The 21,183-nt window shown below is 43.3% G+C and overlaps 1 protein-coding gene across 3 annotated transcripts in view; it reads right to left on the bottom strand.

Annotated features, from left to right (window-relative positions):
• Positions 1 to 5,380: 5,380 nt before the first annotated feature.
• Positions 5,381 to 21,183, bottom strand: part of cldn23l (claudin 23-like) — a 29,893-nt gene continuing 14,090 nt past the window's right edge. For all 3 annotated transcript variants that reach the window (XM_063033744.1, XM_063033742.1, XM_063033743.1), the window contains exon 2: positions 5,381 to 6,973. In XM_063033744.1, the coding sequence (XP_062889814.1) occupies positions 6,351 to 6,944 (594 nt within the window). In that variant the 5' untranslated portion in view covers positions 6,945 to 6,973 and the 3' untranslated portion in view covers positions 5,381 to 6,350. The remainder of the gene's footprint in view (positions 6,974 to 21,183) is intronic.

The raw sequence follows: 21,183 nt of genomic DNA, 5'->3' as shown, positions 1-21,183 counted from the left end.
GCCTTATAAAGCCTCAGCATTACATCCTTGCTTTTATATTCTAGTCCTCTTGAAATGAATGCTAGCATTGCATTTGCCTTCCTCATCACCAACTCAACCTGCAAGTTAACCGCTTAGGGAATCCTGCACAAGGACCTCCAGGTCCCTTTGCACCTCCAATTTTTGAATTCTCTCCCCACTTAGAAAATAGTCTATCCTTTTATTCCTTCTACCAAAGTGCATGACCATACACTTCCCAACACTGTATTCCATCTGCCACTTATTTACCCATTTTCACAATCTGTCTATGCCCTTCTGCAAACTACCTGCCCATCCACCTGTCTTCATATTGTCCACAAATGTGGCCACAAAGCTATCAACTCTATCATCCAAATCATTGATGCATGATGTAAAAAGAGCAGTCCCAACACTAACCCCTGCGGATCACCTTGAGTTACCAGCAGCCAACCAGAAAAGGCTCCCTTTATTCCCACTCTGCTTCCTGCCAATCAGCCAATCTTCTATCCATGCTAATATCTTTCCTGTAATACTATGGGCTCTTGTTAAACAGCCTCTTGTGCAGCACCTTTACAAAGGACTTCTGAAAATCCAGGTAAACAACATCCACCAATTCTCCCTTGACATAATTGGCTTGTTAATTCCCTCAAAGAATTCCAACAGATTTGTCAGGCTAGACTTTCCCTTAAGAAAACCATGCTCAATGGGGCCTATTTTATCATGTGCCTCCAAGCATCATCAGCAGACTCTTGTCTCATGAGCACACAGGTGTCTCAAAAGAGAAGCTGTTCCTGTTACCACGGGACACAAATTTAAAGTGAAAACTAGATATAGGATGAAGTTTAAAATGAAACTTTTTTTTCTGCAAAGGATGATGATGATCTCAAACTTTGCCTGTCGGAATGGTGAAAACAGTGGTCGGTCACGTCTTCAGGTGCAAAGTACTTGAGTGAAGGTATAATTTCCTTGGCTATGGAAAAGATCTGGGCGGAAATGGGTTGGAATAGACTGCTCTGCAGGGAGGAAGTTTTCAACTGATGGTCCATTATTCTAGTGTAATGCCCTGGTTCATATCTTTACTGCTATGCTGTATGTATTTCATTTTGGCAGTTCTGTACGAGCAGTCTGTTCTGCTTTCATGCTTGTTTAGGTTACTGTTGAAGATAAGAGGTGAGAAGGATTGTGTGCCATCCAACTACGATGGACTGATTAAGGGGAGGTTTCTCTGGTGAGGGACACTAAGGTTGGCCTTGGGAGCTTTTGTTCGAGAGGAGATGAAGAGAGAAGACACTGGGGAGAACCGGTCATAGCATACAATCTGGTGGGAGACCCGTTTGTTGGAGGTGGACTGCGAGCGACGTTTGGAAGGTGGTGTGTGCTTTCACATTGACCGAGGGCCCAGCGCGTGAGTGACAGAGAAGTTCAAGATGAGCTCCAACTTGTGCATATTTGACTGTTTAATTAGAATGGGCCCTTTTCTTGCTGTTATTCTTTACTAACCCTTTTAGTTAAGATTCATAAATATAATTCTTTTAATCGTTATGCAGTGTACTGTCTGTTATTCTGTGGCATTAATTTGTAAGAGGGTAGCAAATGACACAGCATTGGCACAAACCAGGGTTTGGGGTGGGATTGAGTGCACCTCAATCTCACGAGTTTGATGGGGCCAAAAGTTGTCTTCCCTAGACTTATGCAGCCAAGGAAACTGAGGTTTTTCGCTAGCATTCCAACGAACTCAATATTAGACTGAAAAAGACAATTGTGTCTTTGTTGTCAAGAAGCATAATCACAGTACGTACCTCTTTGATTGAAATTCTACATGTCCTCAAGAAATATATCCTGGAGGGTAAATGAATTTGAGCAGAGTATCTGTAATAATTCGTGGACACAATTGGCAGCAGAGCCATTTAATATCTCCTTAATTTTTATGATTCCATGATGCATCAAATAGCAGAACTGGGCATCAGTTGATGTACAGTGATGAGATAAGAAAGGATAAGAACAGCATAATTGTCCCTTAATTTCCAAGGGGGCCACAACCTTATCATGGTTTGGAGGGTTGTGTCTTAATGACCCAGAGAGCTATGTTGGCTGGAGTCAGGGCTTTATGTTTTGACTCTTGGCAGTGTCAAACAGGTCAACAGGGAGAGGCTAGACTTGGAGTGGTCCACGGTTTCTCCAGATTTAGGAATTCAGGTCAGGGCTAACAACCCTGACTGGTAAAACAAAATTGTTATGGAAACATCAATGAAGAATCCTACATCTGTGTGTAACTGTATTCCTGAGTCTCCACCTGGGCCTTGCATGACTGACGGTGGTGAAAGCTGGGAGGAAGCCACTGACATGAAGGAAGTTCTGAACACTGCTAGAGGTGACGGATCTTCATTGCTTCCCTAAACGCCAACGGCACAACAGACAATAAGTAGGTGGAAAGATACCTATAAGCAAAGCTCTTTCTGAAAGATGAGGTATCAGCTGTCTTCCACAGAAGCAAGGAAGGAAAACAGCAACTCATTCTCCTGTGGGTAACTCACTAATCAGTAAATGCAGATGTGGAAAAAGAAATCATCTTCTATCATGATGGACTTCTGCTTGTTACTGTGTGTTTTAATTCACACTCACATTTTTCCATATGTACACTATATGCAGAGTTTTTCAATCACAAACGAGAGAAAATCTGCAGATGCTGGAAATTTGACAGGACTGCCAAAGGGTTTTGGCCTGCAATGTCGACTGTACTCTTCCTAGATGCCTGGCCTGCTGGGTTCCTCCAGCATGTTGTGTGTGGTGCAAAGTTTTTGTTTCTTTTTAATTCAAATAGATTGTTTTTGGAATTATTTTTTTTTCTGGAATGAAAACTGGTTAATGACCATTTCTGGGTAGCTTCATGTTATTGAGGTAACTCAGTCAGATGCTATTTGGTGTCAATCCTTTTCTGACCTGAAATGAGATTTCTGCATAAAGCAATGTATTGATGCCATTGCTTGTTTCACACGCTTTTTGGAGCATTGTAGTGGCACCTGGACTATGTTATCCCGATGGAGGGTATCATTGGGCATTCTTGGGAAAACATGGTCTTGTCAGCATATTGGTGGACTGAGCAAGCGGCAAAGTTGAGTCCAGGTAAAGCATCTCAACTTGAAACAGTGACTGTCCACTTTCCTCCATAGATGTTGCCTGATCTATTGAGCTCCTCCAAAGCTTGTGTGTTGTTTCAGATTCCTGCATCTGCTGTCCGTTCTGTCTCAGTAATATTGACTCAAGTATTTTCAATTTTTTCTTCAACCTGCCTTGCTGTGTACTTCCTGCGGCTCAATATTTTACAGTATTTGCATATTTATTTGTTCTCTTTCTGTAACTCCCCCATTAACCTATCAACTAGGTTGTTAAAAAATGAGAGTTGATCACCACAGTGATCTATCAGAGATAGACCACCTTTGATCCCCACCTGGCACTCAGCTCTCACCTGTGGCTCCCCGTAGCTGTTTGCATGCAACAGCGGCCACACCCTGGGCAACGGCTTCGACAAGCCGGCTAAACCAGGTGAGGGTAGCCGACGGGTCTCAAACTCTCGGTGAGATAGGGAGTTGTCTATCCCAGCATGTGAAGACAGACTCCATCAGATTGAACGGACGAGACCAATGGGAGGTCCAACGGTCAAGAAGGCGGTCTCTGCAAGCGTTGTGGAACATGTAGAGCAGGACAAGACACAGAAGACGTCCTGGTCATCCACTGCGCCTAGTCCCATCTCCAGTCATCTCAACTCTTGCCACTGGATCCAGATGGGAATTGGGAAGAGAGAGTGAGGCTGATGCTGCGCAACTCTCCCTCACTTAAATCCAAATCATGCGCTAGTCTCAACACCATCATCATCATAATGGTGTTGAGGTCTTCATCAACGATGACAATGGACAAACAACAAAAAAAAACAATCAGAGATAAATCATTTGTTTAATCGATTCCTTCCCCACTTCCTCTCTAACTTAAAACTAACTTGTTTTCTCTCTTTCCCCATTCTGATAAAGGGTCTTTGACCTGAAATATTAACCCCCTTTTTTACTTTCCATTGAAACAGCCTGACCAGCCAAGTGTTTTGGATTTTTATTGTGCCCGATTATGTTTTTTTGCTCGCTATTTTGATTCACGTGCTGCATATATTTTGCACCATGGCCCAGAGGAATGCTGTTTCATTCAGCTGTATTTATATTTGGTTGAATTGTAATTAAACTTGAATTTGATTTGATTTGTTTCCCTTTTTCTATTTCCACTCTCCAGGCAGACTGGGTATAATTTATTAGCATTAATTTCCTCTCAGAAATTATCAACAAAAACAATTCCATTACCTGAACAACCCTAGTCTCCAAACCATCATACACTATTGCTCTGTTGGCTATGAAGAATTAAAACTAACTGGAATGAATCAAGGACAGTGGAAATAGACAAATCCAAAGTCTTTGTTGTTGTCATGTGGTGGAAGGAACAGAGGTTCACCATTTTGTGAGATTCTTCTTGCGGCCGCCATTTTGTGAGACTGTTCTTGCGGCCGCTATTTTGTGAACGTTTTAGTGAACTGGTTCTTGCTCAGAGATTGGCTGGATCAGGGTTAATTGGAAGTGGACACTACGAGGCCCTTATCGATTATCTGCTAATCCAAAGATCATGTCCACATAAAGATTTGTTTTTAAACATAGAAACATAGAAAATAGGTGCAGGAGTAGGCCATTCAGCCCTTCAAGCCTGCACCGCCATTTATTATGATCATGGCTGATCATCCAACTCAGAACCCTGCACCAGCCTTCCCTCCATACCCCCTGATCCCCATAGCCACAAAGGCCATATCTAACTCCCTCTTAAATATAGCCAATGAACTGGCCTCAACTGTTTCCTGTGGCAGAGAATTCCACAGATTCACCACTCTCTGTGTGAAGAAGTTTTTCCTAATCTCGGTCCTAAAAGGCTTCCCCTCTATCCTCAAACTGTGACCCCTCGTTCTGGACTTCCCCAACATCGGGAACAATCTTCCTGCATCTAGCCTGTCCAATCCCTTTAGGATCTTATACGTTTCAATCAGATCCCCCCCTCAATCTTCTAAATTCCAACGAGTACAAGCCTAGTTCATCCAGTCTTTCTTCATATGAAAGTCCTGCCATCCCAATTTTTGAACTGTTCTTTCAGATACTAACTGGTGTGTATTTAATATTTGTGTAACCTTGTAAATGTGTTGTTAATTAAGCATTTTTTGTTTATTAAAATAATTCAATATGGGTTATATGTAAGAATAAGTTAATTGTATACGTCATGACGCTACCACGTGATATGTGCATGGCTCGCTTAAAGTAAAACACAAAGTTAGACTCACATCTCTCGGCTCTGTTATTTTCCTTTGAATTAATTTAATGCCTTGAAGTTACAAAACACAACAGTAACAACTGTAGACACATGGGAGGGCAGTTTGTATCTGAACTAAAGTATCCTGAACCCAGTGATTGACTGTAATTGGTTTCAATTGGACTGAATCAGGGAGAAGCAAGGGAGTGATGTAAAAGACAAGTGTTAATTTGGGAGAAGAGCAATGGGGTAATGCTACCTATAGCCTTGGGCCAAAGCCAGTGAAAGGTTGGCACAGACTAGCCAGATAAATCAAAACCAATGGAGTTGAACAGTTCCAAGCCAATTAGAAATTAAGGATGAAGGATGTAAAAGTCCAGAGACATATTATCACAGGAAGGACCACCATGCCCAGGGTAGGAAGAAGAGGGATCAACTGCCTGGGCAATGGGAGAACCATTTTTTCAGTGTTATACAGTAAGTTTAATTGGTAGTTTGGATCAATACTGGTAGCATTCAGCAATCTATTTACATGGATATAGTACAGTGAGGATTTTGAATGAATTAAAATTCATGTGCTTTACCTAAATTGTTGGCCAGAGATCAACAGCTCTTTTCAGTCTTCCCACTCTCTGCAAATTAAAATGTGCTTGTTTATACATGCTACCTCATTAAACACATGGATTATTCTCAGTCGCATGTCAGTCTAATTTTTATTTTGTTAAGCCAAGATGTTTATAATTAATTAAAGGATTGAAAGATGTTTTTCTTTTATGCTCCAGTGAACTTTTTATTCTTAGTGTTGGTTGAAAATTGACCTGGTGCATAATTTTCAATTCATGGTGAATGCAGTGTGGTCATGGAAGGGTGACAGTCCTATTGGTCATTAATGAATTATTACTGGGCTTCAGTAGCTAAATGAGGACAACACACACACAATCACACTGCTTTTGATATTAACACTTCCTTAGTGTGAAGTAGCCTGTTAGAAACCAATTAACACGGGGTAGTCCTAACTAAATCATCTAGTAATCAACATCATAGGTTCTTTTGGCATTCTGTCCTGATTCTCTGCACCGCTTGCATTTTGGACAAGTGAAACTCAGCGCAAGGGCCAATCCTCCAACGATCTCAAAGCAACTTCCAGCCCAGCCAAAATACAGGGAGCTTCCACTCTGGTACTGGGTATCAGTATCGGGGTTGATTCTGTGCATCAAGGTCATATAGAGAGTGAGTGGGGTGATGCACAGAGATCCGGCCAGGATAATAACAACCCCACTGGCCCCGGCCACATTCCGCAGTGGAAAGTCCATCCAGCAGCGTATCCCTACACTAGCCACAATGATTCCCATCCCACACACCAGGAGAGAACTCAACATGAGAGCCCTGGACCACTGCACAACTTCATCCCTCTGGTACACAGTAGTCACCGGCCAACACTGTTTGGTGTCCTGCAGTTCCAGACACGATTCCCACAGTCCATCAGACTTCACAGCTATGTTCTTCCCCAGGTTAATGGGTCCTTGTCGCCATTGTGGAGTCAAAACTGCCACAAACACCAAGACTAGCCCTACAGGAGCACTGACAATGCCAATGATCATAGGTGGTGGTGTTCGCATGGTGCAGAAGCTCAGGGTCCAATGGGAACCTGCAAGGTGAAAAGACAAGACAATGAGATAAGAATGAGTGAAGAGCATTTGATAACACAAAGCCTGATTCTACATTGGAAAGAACGAGAGTCAATCTGAAGTGACACACCGAGTATCATTCAGAGGAACTCTGAGCAAGTAGTCAGGTGTGTGAGCGCAGTAAGAAAAACCGGTTTCAGCTTGATCTAACTGATTAAAACCAGTTTCAGCCAGTTCAAACCAGAGCTTAAGGTAAAGAAACCCTTTGCAGACAGTGATCATAATCTGATAGAATTCACCCTGAGTCTGAGACGGAAGCTAACATCAGATATTTCAATATTACAGTGGAATAAAGGGAACTACAGAGGCATGAGAAAGGAGCTGGCCAAAGTTGATCAGAAGGTAACACTAACAGCGGTGATGGCAAAAGAGCAATAGCTGGATAGAAGATTGTCTGACTGGGAGGAGACAAATAATCAGAATAAATGGGACCTTTTCTGGTTGGCTGCCAGTGACTGGTGGTGTTCTGTGGGGGTCTATTTTGGGACCACTTCTTCACACTCTATATGTCAATGATTTGGATGACTAGATTGATGGCTTTGTGGCCAAGTTTGCAGATGATACAAAGATAGATGGAGGGACAAGAGTTGTTGAGGAAGCAGGGAGTCTGAGGAAGGACTTAGACAGATTAGGCAAAGAAGTAGCTGATGGAATATAGTGTAGGGAAGAGTAAGATCATGCACTTTGGTAGAAGTAATAAAGGTGTAGACTATTTTCTAAATGGGGAGCAAATGCAGAAATCAGTGGTGCAAAAGTATTGGGGAGGGTCTTCTTGCAGGATTCCTTAAAGGTTAACTGACACTTTGAGCTGGTGATAAGGAAGGCAAATGCAATGTTAGCATTCATTTCAAGAGGGCCAGAATATAAAAGCAAGGATTTAAAGGCATTGGTCAGTATTGTTGGAGTCTTTACGCACACAGTGAACCTTTCTACTTCTTCAACACAAAGCTATCAATAAATGATTAAAGCAACACACATCAAAGTTGCTGGTGAACGCAGCAGGCCAGGCAGCATCTATAGGAAGAGGCGCAGTCGACGTTTCAGGCCGAGACCCTTCGTCAGGTCTCGGCCTGAAACGTCGACTGCGCCTCTTCCTATAGATGCTGCCTGGCCTGCTGCGTTCACCAGCAACTTTGATGTGTGTTGCTTCAATTTCCAGCATCTGCAGAATTCCTGTTGTTTGCGTTCAAATAAATGATTAACTACAGTTTCAGTTGTAGTAATGACCTACTTTAACATTGTGAATACAATGAGGTAAATTTACAGAATTACATATTTACAGTGGTAACACGTGCGGTACTTGAGTCTCTACCCAAAATGTACTCCTTTAGTTCTGGTGTTGGGGGACGACTCCATGAAGCAGTGGAGGCTATCTCAGTAAATATATTTAAGGCGAGGTTGGATAGATTTTTGCATAGTAGAGGAATTAAGGGTGATGTGGAAAAGGCAGGTAGGTGAGGAGTCCATGGCCAGGTCACTGATGATCTTATTGAATGGTGGAGCAAGTTCACCAGGCCAGGTGGCCTACTCCTGCTCCTGTTTCTTATATATAATGTCACAAAAAAAGGTGGAGAACTAGAATATTGTGGTGCACACCTGTGAAAGCATTATTGTTGAGAGAAAACTTAGCGGTAGGAAAACATCAATACTTATAACATGATGTTCAATGGAAACTGAAAAGTGTTTCTATTACAGAAGCTTGCAATACTAGGAACACAACTCCTCCCTAGCACAGAGTATTCAAAACTGAGACTGATCAGTTGCTGAATTTTAGAGAAGTTATAGGTTATGGAGATGGGACACCTGGAGTATTGTGTGCAGTTTTGGTCCCCTAATCTGAGGAAAGACATCTTTGCCATAGAGGGAGTACAAAGAAGGTTCACCAGATTGATTCCTGGGATGGCAGGACTTTCATATGAAGAAAGACTGGATGAACTAGGCTTGTACTCGTTGGAATTTAGAAGATTGAGGGGGGATCTGATTGAAACGTATAAGATCCTAAAGGGATTGGACAGGCTAGATGCAGGAAGATTGTTCCCGATGTTGGGGAAGTCCAGAACGAGGGGTCACAGTTTGAGGATAGAGGGGAAGCCTTTTAGGACCGAGATTAGGAAAAACTTCTTCACACAGAGAGTGGTGAATCTGTGGAATTCTCTGCCACAGGAAACTGTTGAGGCCAGTTCATTGGCTATATTCAAGAGGGAGTTAGATATGGCCCTTGTGGCTACGGGGGTCAGGGGGTATGGAGGGAAGGCTGGGGCGGGGTTCTGAGTTGGATGATTAGCCATGATCATAATAAATGGCGGTGCAGGCTTGAAGGGCTGAATGGCCTACTCCTGCACCTATTTTCTATGTTTCTATGTTAAAATCTGCCATGGTCTCTTCAAGCGGCAGAGCTTGTTGAGATTATATGGTCTTCTCCTTCTCTAGCTCATTCTCCAAAGTTCCTTCAAGGTGAAGGCCTGAAACAATTAACTCTGTTGCTCTCTCTGCAGATGCAGCCTAACTTGCAGAGTATTTGCAAAAATGTTCTGTCTTATTTCATAACTTCAGGAACTGCAACATCTTGCTTTGTAGTTAGGTCTTTGGAAATAATTCTAATTAGATGAAACCAAGTAGGGCATAAAATAATTACGGACTTCCCATGTACTTCTGTGGTATGTCCTTTCTCCTGTTTCTCAGATCGATTTCCCAAGACTCTGCACCCATTTCTGTCAGTCTCTGGTCTGCATCCTACAGATGTGTTTCAGCTCTGGACCTTCAACTAGAGCAACACACATCAAAGTTGCTGGTGAACGCAGCAGGCCAAGCAGCATCTATAGGAAGAGGCGCAGTCGACGTTTCAGGCCGAGACCCTTCGTCAGGACTAACTGAAGGAAGAGTGAGTAAGGGATTTGAAAGCTGGAGGGGGAGGGGGAGATGCAAAATGATAGGAGAAGACAGGAGGGGGAGGGATAGAGCCGAGAGCTGGACAGGTGATAGGCAAAAGGGGATACGAGAGGATCATGGGACAGGAGGTCCGGGAAGAAAGACGGGGGGGGATGACCCAGAGGATGGGCAAGAGGTATATTCAGAGGGACAGAGGGAGAAAAAGGAGAGTGAGAGAAAGAATGTGTGCATAAAAATGAGTAACAGATGGGGTACGAGGGGGAGGTGGGGCCTAGCGGAAGTTAGAGAAGTTAATGTTCATGCCATCAGGTTGGAGGCTACCCAGACGGAATATAAGGTGTTGTTCCTCCAACCTGAGTGTGGCTTCATCTTTACAGTAGAGGAGGCCGTGGATAGACATGTCAGAATGGGAATGGGATGTGGAATTAAAATGTGTGGCCACTGGGAGATCCTGCTTTCTCTGGCGGACAGAGCGTAGATGTTCAGCAAAGCGGTCTCCCAGTCTGCGTCAGGTCTCACCAATATATAAAAGGCCACATCGGGAGCACCGGACGCAGTATATCACCCCAGTCGACTCACAGGTGAAGTGATGCCTTACCTGGAAGGACTGTTTGGGGCCCTGAATGGTGGTAAGGGAGGAAGTGTAAGGGCATGTGTAGCACTTGTTCCGCTTACACGGATAAGTGCCAGGAGGGAGATCAGTGGGGAGGGATGGGGGGGACGAATGGACAAGGGAGTTGTGTAGGTAGCGATCCCTGCGGAATGCAGAGAGAGGGGGGGAGGGAAAGATGTGCTTAGTGGTGGGATCCCGTTGGAGGTGGCGGAAGTTACGGAGAATAATATGTTGGACCCGGAGGCTGGTGGGGTGGTAGGTGAGGACCAGGGGAACCCTATTCCTAGTGGGGTGGTGGGAGGATGGAGTGAGAGCAGATGTACGTGAAATGGGGGAGATGCGTTTAAGAGCAGAGTTGATAGTGGAGGAAGGGAAGCCCCTTTCTTTAAAAGATGAAGACATCTCCCTCGTCCTAGAATGAAAAGCCTCATCCTGAGAGCAGATGCGGCGGAGACGGAGGAATTGCAAGAAGGGGATGGCGTTTTTGCAAGAGACAGGGTGAGAAGAGGAATAGTCCAGATAGCTGTGAGAGTCAGTAGGCTTATAGTAGATATCAGTGGATAAGCTGTCTCCAGAGACAGAGACAGAAAGATCTAGAAAGGGGAGGGAGGTGTCGGAAATGGACCAGGTAAACTTGAGGGCAGGGTGAAAGTTGGAGGCAAAGTTAATAAAGTCAACGAGTTCTGCATGCGTGCAGGAAGCAGCGCCAATGCAGTCGTCGATGTAGCGAAGGAAAAGTGGGGGACAGATACCAGAATAGGCACGGAACATAGATTGTTCCACAAACCCAACAAAAAGGCAGGCATAGCTAGGACCCATACGGGTGCCCATAGCTACACCTTTAGTTTGGAGGAAATGGGAGGAGCAAAAGGAGAAATTATTAAGAGTAAGGACTAATTCCGCTAGACGGAGCAGAGTGGTGGTAGAGGGGAACTGATTAGGTCTGGAATCCAAAAAGAAGCGTAGAGCTTTGAGACCTTCCTGATGGGGGATGGAAGTATATAAGGACTGGACATCCATGGTGAAAATAAAGCGGTGGGGGCCAGGGAACTTAAAATCATCGAAAAGTTTAAGAGCGTGAGGAGTGTCACGAACATAGGTCGGAAGGGATTGAACAAGGGGTGATAAAACAGTGTCGAGGTATGCAGAAACGAGTTCGGTGGGGCAGGAGCAAGCTGAGACAATAGGTCGGCCAGGACAGGCAGGTTTGTGGATCTTGGGTAGGAGGTAGAAACGGGAAGTGCGGGGTGTGGGAACTATAAGGTTGGTAGCAGTGGATGGGAGATCCCCTGAGTGGATAAAGTCGTTGATAGTGTGGGAGACAATGGCCTGGTGCTTCTTAGTGGGGTCACGATCGAGGGGTAAATAAGAGGAGGTATCCGCGAGTTGTCGCTGTGCCTCGGCAAGGTAGAGGTCAGTACGCCAGACTACAACAGCACCCCCTTTATCAGCGGGTTTAATAATAAGGTTAGGATTAGTGCGGAGGGAGTGGAGAGCAGAGCGTTCCGAAGGAGTGAGGTTGGAATGGGGACAAGGTGCGGTGAAGTCGAGACGGTTGATGTCCCGTCGGCAGTTGGCAATAAAGAGATCCAGAGCAGGCAGAAGACCAGAGCGGGGTGTCCATAAAGAAGAGGAGGGTTGAAGACGAGAGAAGGGGTCATCGGTGGGGGTGGAAGAGTCCTTGCCGAAGAAGTAGGCTCGGAGACGGAGACGGCGGAAGAAAAGTTCCGCATCGTGGCGAACACGGAACTCGCTGAGGTGTGGGCGAAGGGGGACTAGAACCGGGTTGTCCTTTACACACACTGAGCTGAAGAATGGGAACTCAGAACCCGCCTCGGCCTTACAATCCTGCCTCAACTGTAGTGCAGTGATCAATCCCATCTGGGAAAGCGGGAGTGTTTACCTGTGAGACTGTGCCACCAGAAGGATAAGGAATAATAAAAGAGTTTATGCAAGTATTAAAGGAACAGCTGTGAGCAGAGAAATCTCTGGGAAGTATAATGCATGCTGCTTCTTTAATGTGGTCCCAAATGTAAAAGTAAAAGCTTCATTTAAAATAATAAACTTCCTGTATGATTATGTAAGTAATAATCATGTTTACTCTGTTCTGCAGCTCATGCAGATTTTACAATGGATTCTAGTTGATTGGGCCATCGGATAATCGGGGCAGCAGTTTATTTGGGCCAACTCCTAAAGAACAAAGCTAATTGAGAAAATAGCCGGGATTCCCTTTGTTTCTTTGGAGACACTATGCCACTTAATTGGGGCAAGAGACTTGCCGAAGTTTCTAACTAGCATCAGTCGCATGCACTTGTGTGGGCGTCAGACACTGCACTGTACCTAGAGCAAACAGTTTTTAAATAACTTCAGTTGCGTGTGGTTGAGTTCAAAAAGCAATGATTTTATTACTGATAGTTGCCGAGAATTAAGCGGTGAGACAATTCAGAACTGTTTTGCTCACTGCGTTTTCAAGCAGTCAGTCTTGGAGATGCCAGAAACAGCCGGGGGTGAAAATAAAGCTCTTTCACTACTTCAACAAGTTAGGAACTATGAAGATTGTGAGGGTCTCGACAATCATCTTGAATGTTACAACAAAAATGAAGATTTGGAGGATGCAATTGTCAAAAGAATTATATGAAGGCAGTCCATTATCTACACCAGGTGTCTGTGCTGATTTTGTTCATTTACAGTCAATCAAAAGAACACAGCAGCGTACACTGGATGAATTCCTCTGTCAGTAACTATTAGGAACTACTACAGTCTTAAAATACTGTAATAGCATTGATAATGTTGTAATTTGTTCTGCATTTCATTTAAATACATAATTTGTTACTCAGTTAAATGGTAGTTTGTCTTTTTTATACCTTTTTAACTATTTCCATGAAGCTTCAGCTAACTGGAGCAGTCGCTTAATTGGGCTAAATGTTCTGGCCCTGATTGTGTCCCAATTAACCAGAATCCACTGTATAGCCTTTAAAGGCAGTCATGCCTTCCTCTCACATCAGTTCCGTGCATTCTCAGGTGACTGATGAGAACAATGACCAGAACTGATGGAATGAATGGGTGTATAGTTTTGTGACCTGGTGCAGTCCTACCACCAACCACACCACACCGAGCTTGTGTATTCCTGCTTGTCAGACCGACTCACAAGTGCCTCTTCTTTTTGGACCTGATTCCCAAGGAAGCAATGGGGTGCTGCATTTTGCTTTTCAAAGGGGTTTGGGGCACTTTCTGCCCATCTGTTAAGTTCTTCACAGGACCGAATTCAGAACAGACTGTATCTGTGATATGGAAGTTTTAGCCACAGGCAACTCTGCAGCTACCCAGGAGCAGGTTGGTACTTTTTCATGTCACCAAAGTGTCCCTGGCAGAAAATAGGAGGAATTAGCATAATTATTTGAGCATGGAGGTCCACTGAATAACCTGCACAAATATCTATTAAACAAAATTCCGAAGTATTCATATTCAGGGAAACCACATGGAAGTCTATGGGATTGCACCAATGCTTCAGGTAGGTGAAGGCCAGGAGCTGGACTTGGTTGTCAGAGGCTATTTGAGATGTACACCATTGGAAGCATTTAGTAGATAGTGGGAGCTTGTCCCCACCACCCCCATCCCAGCTATGACCACCTTAAGGAACCGTGAGATCTTTAAGAACAATTAATTCCATTCTAATTCTATCATGCATCCCAATGTAGGGCCCATGAAGCAGGGAAAAGGATACCAGTAATGCCCCAGTGCACAGGATAATAATTTCCATTTGCTTCCCTGGCCTGTGACTATTTGTATCACAGAATGATATTCCTTCTGCAATTCTTTCTCATTCTCTGCTTGAATTCCTGCTTTGCAATTTCCTTCTCCCTGTCAGCTTGGTGTCCCTTCCATTATTGGTGTTTTCTGTCCCTTTCATTTCAAATTAATAACGGCGACAGTAATTTCAGAAAATGAATTAATTTGCCGTGCATAATTCTGATTTGATGGAGACAGATGTGAGAAGCACAGAGGAACATCTGGAGAAATTTCTGAAATGCCCGGTTCACTGCCACTGCTACTGTGCGATCGAGAATCTCCGGAGGGAAGGCCCCAAATTCCCCGGCTTTGCCTGCTGCTGGAGACCGAGGCTGGGGTCGAAGCGTTCGGCAGAGATGGTGCTCGGTACTCGGTGTCGGAAGGCTGATCGGAGCTCGAAGTTTTCGATGACTCAGAGTCGGACTGTGGTCGGGCATGGCAGGGAGAGTTTTCTTCCTTCTCCCGTCTGCGTGAGATGTGGGACTTTTGAGAGACTTTGAACTTTTTTACTGTGCCCATGGCCTGTTCTTCATCAAGTTATGGTATTGTTGCACAGTTGTAACTATATGTTATAATTATGTGGTTTTTGTTAGTTTTTCAGTCTTGGTCTGTCCTGTGTTTTGTGATATCACACCAGAGGAATAATGTATCATTTCTTAATGTATGCATTACTAAATGACAATAAAAGAGGACTGCATGTCCTCATAATCTAATCTAATCTAATTTCAAAAATCAGTTTCATTCTTTATCTCCCACATGATTTTTCGTACCCTGGTTTGCTTTTCAGGTTAGTCTCCATTTAGGATATACACAGAAAAATTTCCTGAAGAGGGCTGACAACTCTGGAAGCACATGCCCACTGACCCATGGTCAGCAGTCCACCATTGTGTGCTCTCCCCAGGGAACACAACACCGAATTATAGGAACTGTATTCCTAATATTATAAAATGTCAGTACAATCATAACCGGAGCTCCCTCGGTGCCCCTCAGTATTTATCAGTTATTTCTAGGATGTATTTAAGAAACAAAGATTAAAGTTTAATAGATTAGAGTCAATTTTTTAAAAAACTATGTCACCCCCACAAGCCTTTGATGAAAACAGCTATTCACAAGTTCAGCAGCATCTGTGGAGAAAGAAATGAAAATATTGTTTCAGTGTTTTTTTTTACAGCATATTGCACAGCATGTCCCTGATATGTCTCATTCTGTTAGGAGGAATTTACAGTAAGCAAGAGGAGAATTAGATGCAGGCATTGCCTTGTCCCAGCAGTGACAATATGTCAACTTGTCATGTTTCAGGGGACCGGATAATGCCTTTAACAAGAAGGTGAGAAAGAAGGATCAGAAAACACTTTTACGCTCCATCTAAATCTGTCCCTAAAATGAGTTGTCCCTCTTCTTCCACATTTTATTTGTTTATGTGGTTGTTTGATTGTTATTTATTGACTGATTGATACAGCATAGAACCACCAATCAGCAACCCACCTAATTACAGGACAATTTACAATGATCAATGAACTTACTAACTGACATGTCTTTGGATCATGGGTGGGAACTGGAGCACCACATGGTCACAGGTAGAACATACAAATCCCTTACGTACGGTGCCCGAATTGAAATCTAAACTCCAGTGCCCCGAGCTGTAATAGCATCGCACTAACCGTTAATCTACTGTCTATCCCTTTTTATGAGGTCACTTTGAGGCTATGTTGAACCTTTAAATATTTGCCTAAATCTGGCTTCTGTTTTCTCACACACCTGGTCTGGTTGTCTCTCTGTGTACAGAAATGAAAGGAGTCAGTTAATGGAGTTGAAAGCACCATTGTTGCACCAACGTTTCATAAGGTTGCAAGGCCAGACACTGAAAGCGCAGCAAGGAGCAATGTGAGAATTTCCAAACTGAGATGGTGATGCTGGAAGTAGTGACTGTTTGATCCTCAGCTCTGCTTTATAACCATATAACCATATAACAATTACAGCACAGAAACAAGCCATCTCGGTCCTTCTAGTCCATGCCAAACGCTTACTCTCACCTAGTCCCACCAACCTGCACTCAACCCGTAAACCTCCATTCCTTTCCTGTCCATATATCTATCCAATTTAACTTTAAATGACAATATCAAACCTGCCTCAACCACTTCTGCTGGAAGCTCGTTCCACACAGCTGCCACTCTCTGAGTAAAGAAGTTCCCCTTCATGTTACCCCTAAACTTTTGCCCTTTAACTCTCAACTCATGTCCTCTTGTTTGAATCTCCCCCACTCTCAATGGAAAAAGCCTATCCATGTCAACTCTATCTATCCCCCTCATAATTTTAAATACCTCTCTCAAGTTCCCCCTCAACCTTCTACGCTCCAAAGAATAAAGACCCAACTTGTTCAACCTTTCTCTGTAACTTAGGTGCTGAAATCCAGGTAACATTCTAGTAAATCTTCTCTGTACTCTCTCTATTTTGTTGACATCTTTCCTATAACTCGGTGACCAGAACTGTACACAATACTCCAAATTTGGCCTTACCAATGCCCTATACAATTTCAACATTATATCCCAACTCCTATACTCAATGCTCTGATTAATAAAGGCCAGCATACCAAAAGCTTTCTTCACCACCCTATCCACAGGAGATTCCACTTTCAGGGAACTATGCACCATTATTCCTAGATCCCTCTGTTCTACTGCATTCTTCAATGCCCTACCATTTACCATGTATGTCCTATTTTGATTAGTCCTACCAAAATGTAGCACCTCACATTTATCAGCATTAAACTCCATCTGCCATCTTTCAGCCCACTCTTCTAACTGGCCTAAATCTCTCTGCAAGTTAGAAAACTTACTTCATTATCCACAACGCCACCTATCTTAGTATAATCTGCATACTTACTAATCTAATTAACAACCTCATCATCCAGATCATTAATGTATATGACAAACAACATTGGACCCAGTACAGATCCCTGAGGCACACCACTAGTCACCGGCCTCCAATCTGACAAACAGTTATCCACCACCACTCTCTGGTGTCTCCCATCCAGCCACTGCTGAATCCATTTTACTACCTCAATATTAATACCTAATGATTGAATCTTCCTAACTAACCTTCTGTGTGGAACCTTGTTAAAGGCCTTACTGAAGTCCATATAGACAACATCCACCGCTTTACCCTCGTCAACTTTCCCAGTAACCCCTTCAAAAAATTCAATAAGATTTGTCAAACATGACTTCCACGCACAAATCCATGTTGACTGTTCCTAATCAGACCCTGTCTATCCAGATGATTATATATACTATCTCTAAGAATACTTTCTATCAATTTACCCACCACTGACGTCAAACTCACAGGCCGATAATTGCTAGGTTTACTCTTAGAACCCTTTTTAAACAATGGAACAACATGAGCAATACACCAATCCTCTGGCACCATCCCCGTTTCTAATGACATTTGAAATATTTCTGTCAGAGCCCCTGCTATTTCTACACTAATTTCCCTTAAGGTCCTAGGGAATATCCTGTCAGGACCCGGAGACTTATCCACTTTTATATTCCTTAAAAGCACCAGTACTTCCTCTTCTTTAATCATCATAGTTTCCATAACTTCCCTATATGTTTCCCTTACCTCACACAATTCAATATCCTTCTCCTTAGTGAATACCGAAGAAAATAAATTGTTCAAAATCTCCCCCATCTCTTTTGGTTCCACGCATAGCTGTCCACTCTGATCCTCTAAGGGACCAATTTTATCCCTCACCATCCTTTTGCTATTAATATAACTGTAGAAACCCTTTGGATTTATTTTCACCTTACTTGCCAAAGCAACCTCGTATCTTTTAGCTTTTCTAATTTCTTTCTTAAGATTCTTTTTACCTTCTTTATATTCCTCGAGCACCTCATTTACTCCATGCTGCCTATATTTATTGTAGATATCTCTCTTTTTCCAAACCAAGTTTCCAATATCCCTTGAAAACCATGGCTCTCTCAAACTTTTAACCTTTCCTTCCAACCTAACAGGAACATAAAGACTCTGTACCCTCAAAATTTCACCTTTAAATCACCTCCATTTCTCTATTACATCCTTCCCATAAAACAATTTATCCCAATCCACTCCTTCTAAATCCTTTCGCATCTCCTCAAAGTTAGCCTTTCTCCAATCAAAAATCTCAACCATGGGTCCAGACCTATCCTTCTCCATAATTATATTGAAACTAATGGTATTGTGATCACTGGACCCTAAGTGCTCCCCAACACATACCTCCGTCACCTGCCCTATCTCATTCCCTAACAGGAGATCCAACACTGCCCCTTCTCTAGTTGGTACCTCTATGTATTGCTGCAAAAAACTATCTTGCACACATTTTACAAACTCCAAACCATCCAGCCCTTTTACAGAATGGGCTTCCCAGTCTATGTGTGGAAAATTAAAATCTCCCACAATCACAACCTTGTGCTTACTACAAATATCTGCTATCTCCTTTCAAATTTGCTCCTCCACTTCTTGCTCCCCATTAGGTGGTCTATAATACACCCCTATGAGCGTTACTACACCTTTCCTATTCCTCAATTCCACCCAAATAGCCTCCCTGGACGAGTCCACTAATCTATCCTGCCAGAGCACCACTGTAATATTTTCTCTGAAAAACAATGCAACACCTCCCCCTCTTGTCCCTCTGATTCTATCACAACTGAAACAACAAAATCCAGGAATATTTAGTTGCCAATCACACCCCTCCTGCAACCATGTTTCTCTAATAACTACAACATCATACTTCCAGGTATCAATCCATGCTCTAAGCTCATCCATCTTTCTTACAATGCTCCTCGCATTAAAATAAATGCATTTAAGAAATTTTCCACCTCTTACTCTCTGTTTATCACTAACGGTGCAAATAACTTTACTATTTTCTTTTTCTTCCTTCTCCCCTACATCTGTTCCTACACTCTGGTTCCCCTCCCCCCTTGTATCTAATTTAAATCCACTGGATCCTCTCTAGCAAACCTACCTGCAACAATATTTGTCCCCCTGCCCCTCCTTTCTGCAGGGACTTCGTGTGTTCTCACCATAACTTGTCAGATGTGGAATGGGATGTCTCCTACAGTGGGGGAGACTATGACTAGAAGGCACAGCCTCGGAATATAGGGACGTCCGTTTAGGATGGGGACGAGGAGGAATTTTTTTAGCCAGAGGGTGATGAATCTGTGGAATTCGTTGCCACAGGCAGCTGTGGAGGCCAGTTCATTGGATATATTTAAAGCAGAAGTTGATAGGTTCTTGATTAGTCAGGACGTGAAAGGTTACATGGAGAAGGCAGGAGAATGGGGTTGAGAAGGAAATGGTCAGCCATGATGAATGGTGGAGCAGACTCGATTGGCTAAATGGCCGAATTCTGCTCCTCTGTCTTATGGTCTTATGGATTCCTCTGGGAGCTCTAGTTTCCTTCTACAGTGAATTACCATCTTTGACTTTCCATCGTCAGCAGGAACACTCAGATACATAAAAACAAGAACTGTCAGGATGGGGAACAGCTTCTTCCCTCAGGCCATTAGGCTTCTGAACTCCCTGCCACATCACATTCAAAGTGTCACTGGTAATCATACCATAGTTAATTTATGCACTTCAGTTTATTTAGGTGTGGATTGCATGTAGGTCATTATGTATTACACAGTGTTTTACACCCTAGTTCGAATAAAAACCTCGTCCTGTTTGACGGTATACATGGAAATAGTTAAATGACAATAAACTTGACTTGTTCACATTAATAGGAAAGTAATCGAGCGGGGAAATGGTGGGCATATGTGTAAGGGATACATGGAAAGTAAGGGGTAGTGGGCCTCACGGGAGCTGGCGTGCATCTCGTGGGGTAAGGTATGTCATTATAAAACCGTATCACTGTCTCGCTGCGCCCAAGCTCTGTATCCCGCTTGAGTACCTGGACTGTGATGTACCTGACAAGCATACATCTTGTTGTAATACTCTCCTTGTGAAACATCGCACATTATTTATTCACAAACCGCGGCTGCAGCAAAAACCAGCAGAAATCATTGACAGAAGAAGAATGTAATAATCCGCTGCCGTTTTTTTATGTCTATTCAGCATTTCCCTTTTGCCTGTGAAGTTGTTGCAGTCGAGCATGAAACAACAAGAGACTTCTCGGGCTTGATCGGAACTGACAAAAGCTAATTAAAAAGCAGAAGGCGGGAAATGGGACACAGTGTGTACTTTACACCAGTCAAAGCTTTGTTTTATCTTCACACGTTTTAGAATAGAGTTAGAAGATGCAAATAAAACATGCCTTTGATAAGCAGCCACTGCAGGTTTTGACCTAATTTCGCGGAGGAAGCAGTACTACCTGTTTTGTTACTGAGAAGTTTCCGATCCCGCAGGGATAACCATTAGAGACTGAGAAGCAAATCTGAAGCGAACCATTAAATCAGAATAATTTTGAGATCTTCATTAGAATTTCAAAGTTCAGTTCAATTCAACTCAAGATTAAATACCATTCAACCATACATGAACACTTACGAATACAGCCAAATGAGAGAGCATTCCTCTGGGGGCCAAGGTGCAAAGCATAGTGCCAACAGTCTCACACAGCGCTCATAGTGCGAATACAAGATAGAAAGCATGTGTAAGATATCAGTAAAATACAGCCACGCAAAAAAAAATAGTTCAGACCGACTCCATGAATGCAGCGGGAATCTGCAGTTGACCACAATACAGCTTCTCTTCTGCCGAGCGATTACAAGTGGGAGGGGGACAGAATCCAGACTGGCCCGGTGGTGTGCATTTTCATTTCATTTTGATTCTTGTTACTTTAAACTGGGGCCACGAACCCCTCGGTTAATGGTAGGAGGCTATGGCGTAAAAGTCGTTGGGAAGCCCAGGCTT

This window comes from Mobula hypostoma, chromosome 26 (assembly GCF_963921235.1).
Source record: "Mobula hypostoma chromosome 26, sMobHyp1.1, whole genome shotgun sequence".
NCBI classification, from domain to species: Eukaryota; Metazoa; Chordata; class Chondrichthyes; order Myliobatiformes; family Myliobatidae; genus Mobula; species Mobula hypostoma.
The sequence above is the reverse complement of the archived record's forward strand: the minus strand, read 5'-3'. Positions and strand labels throughout refer to the sequence as shown.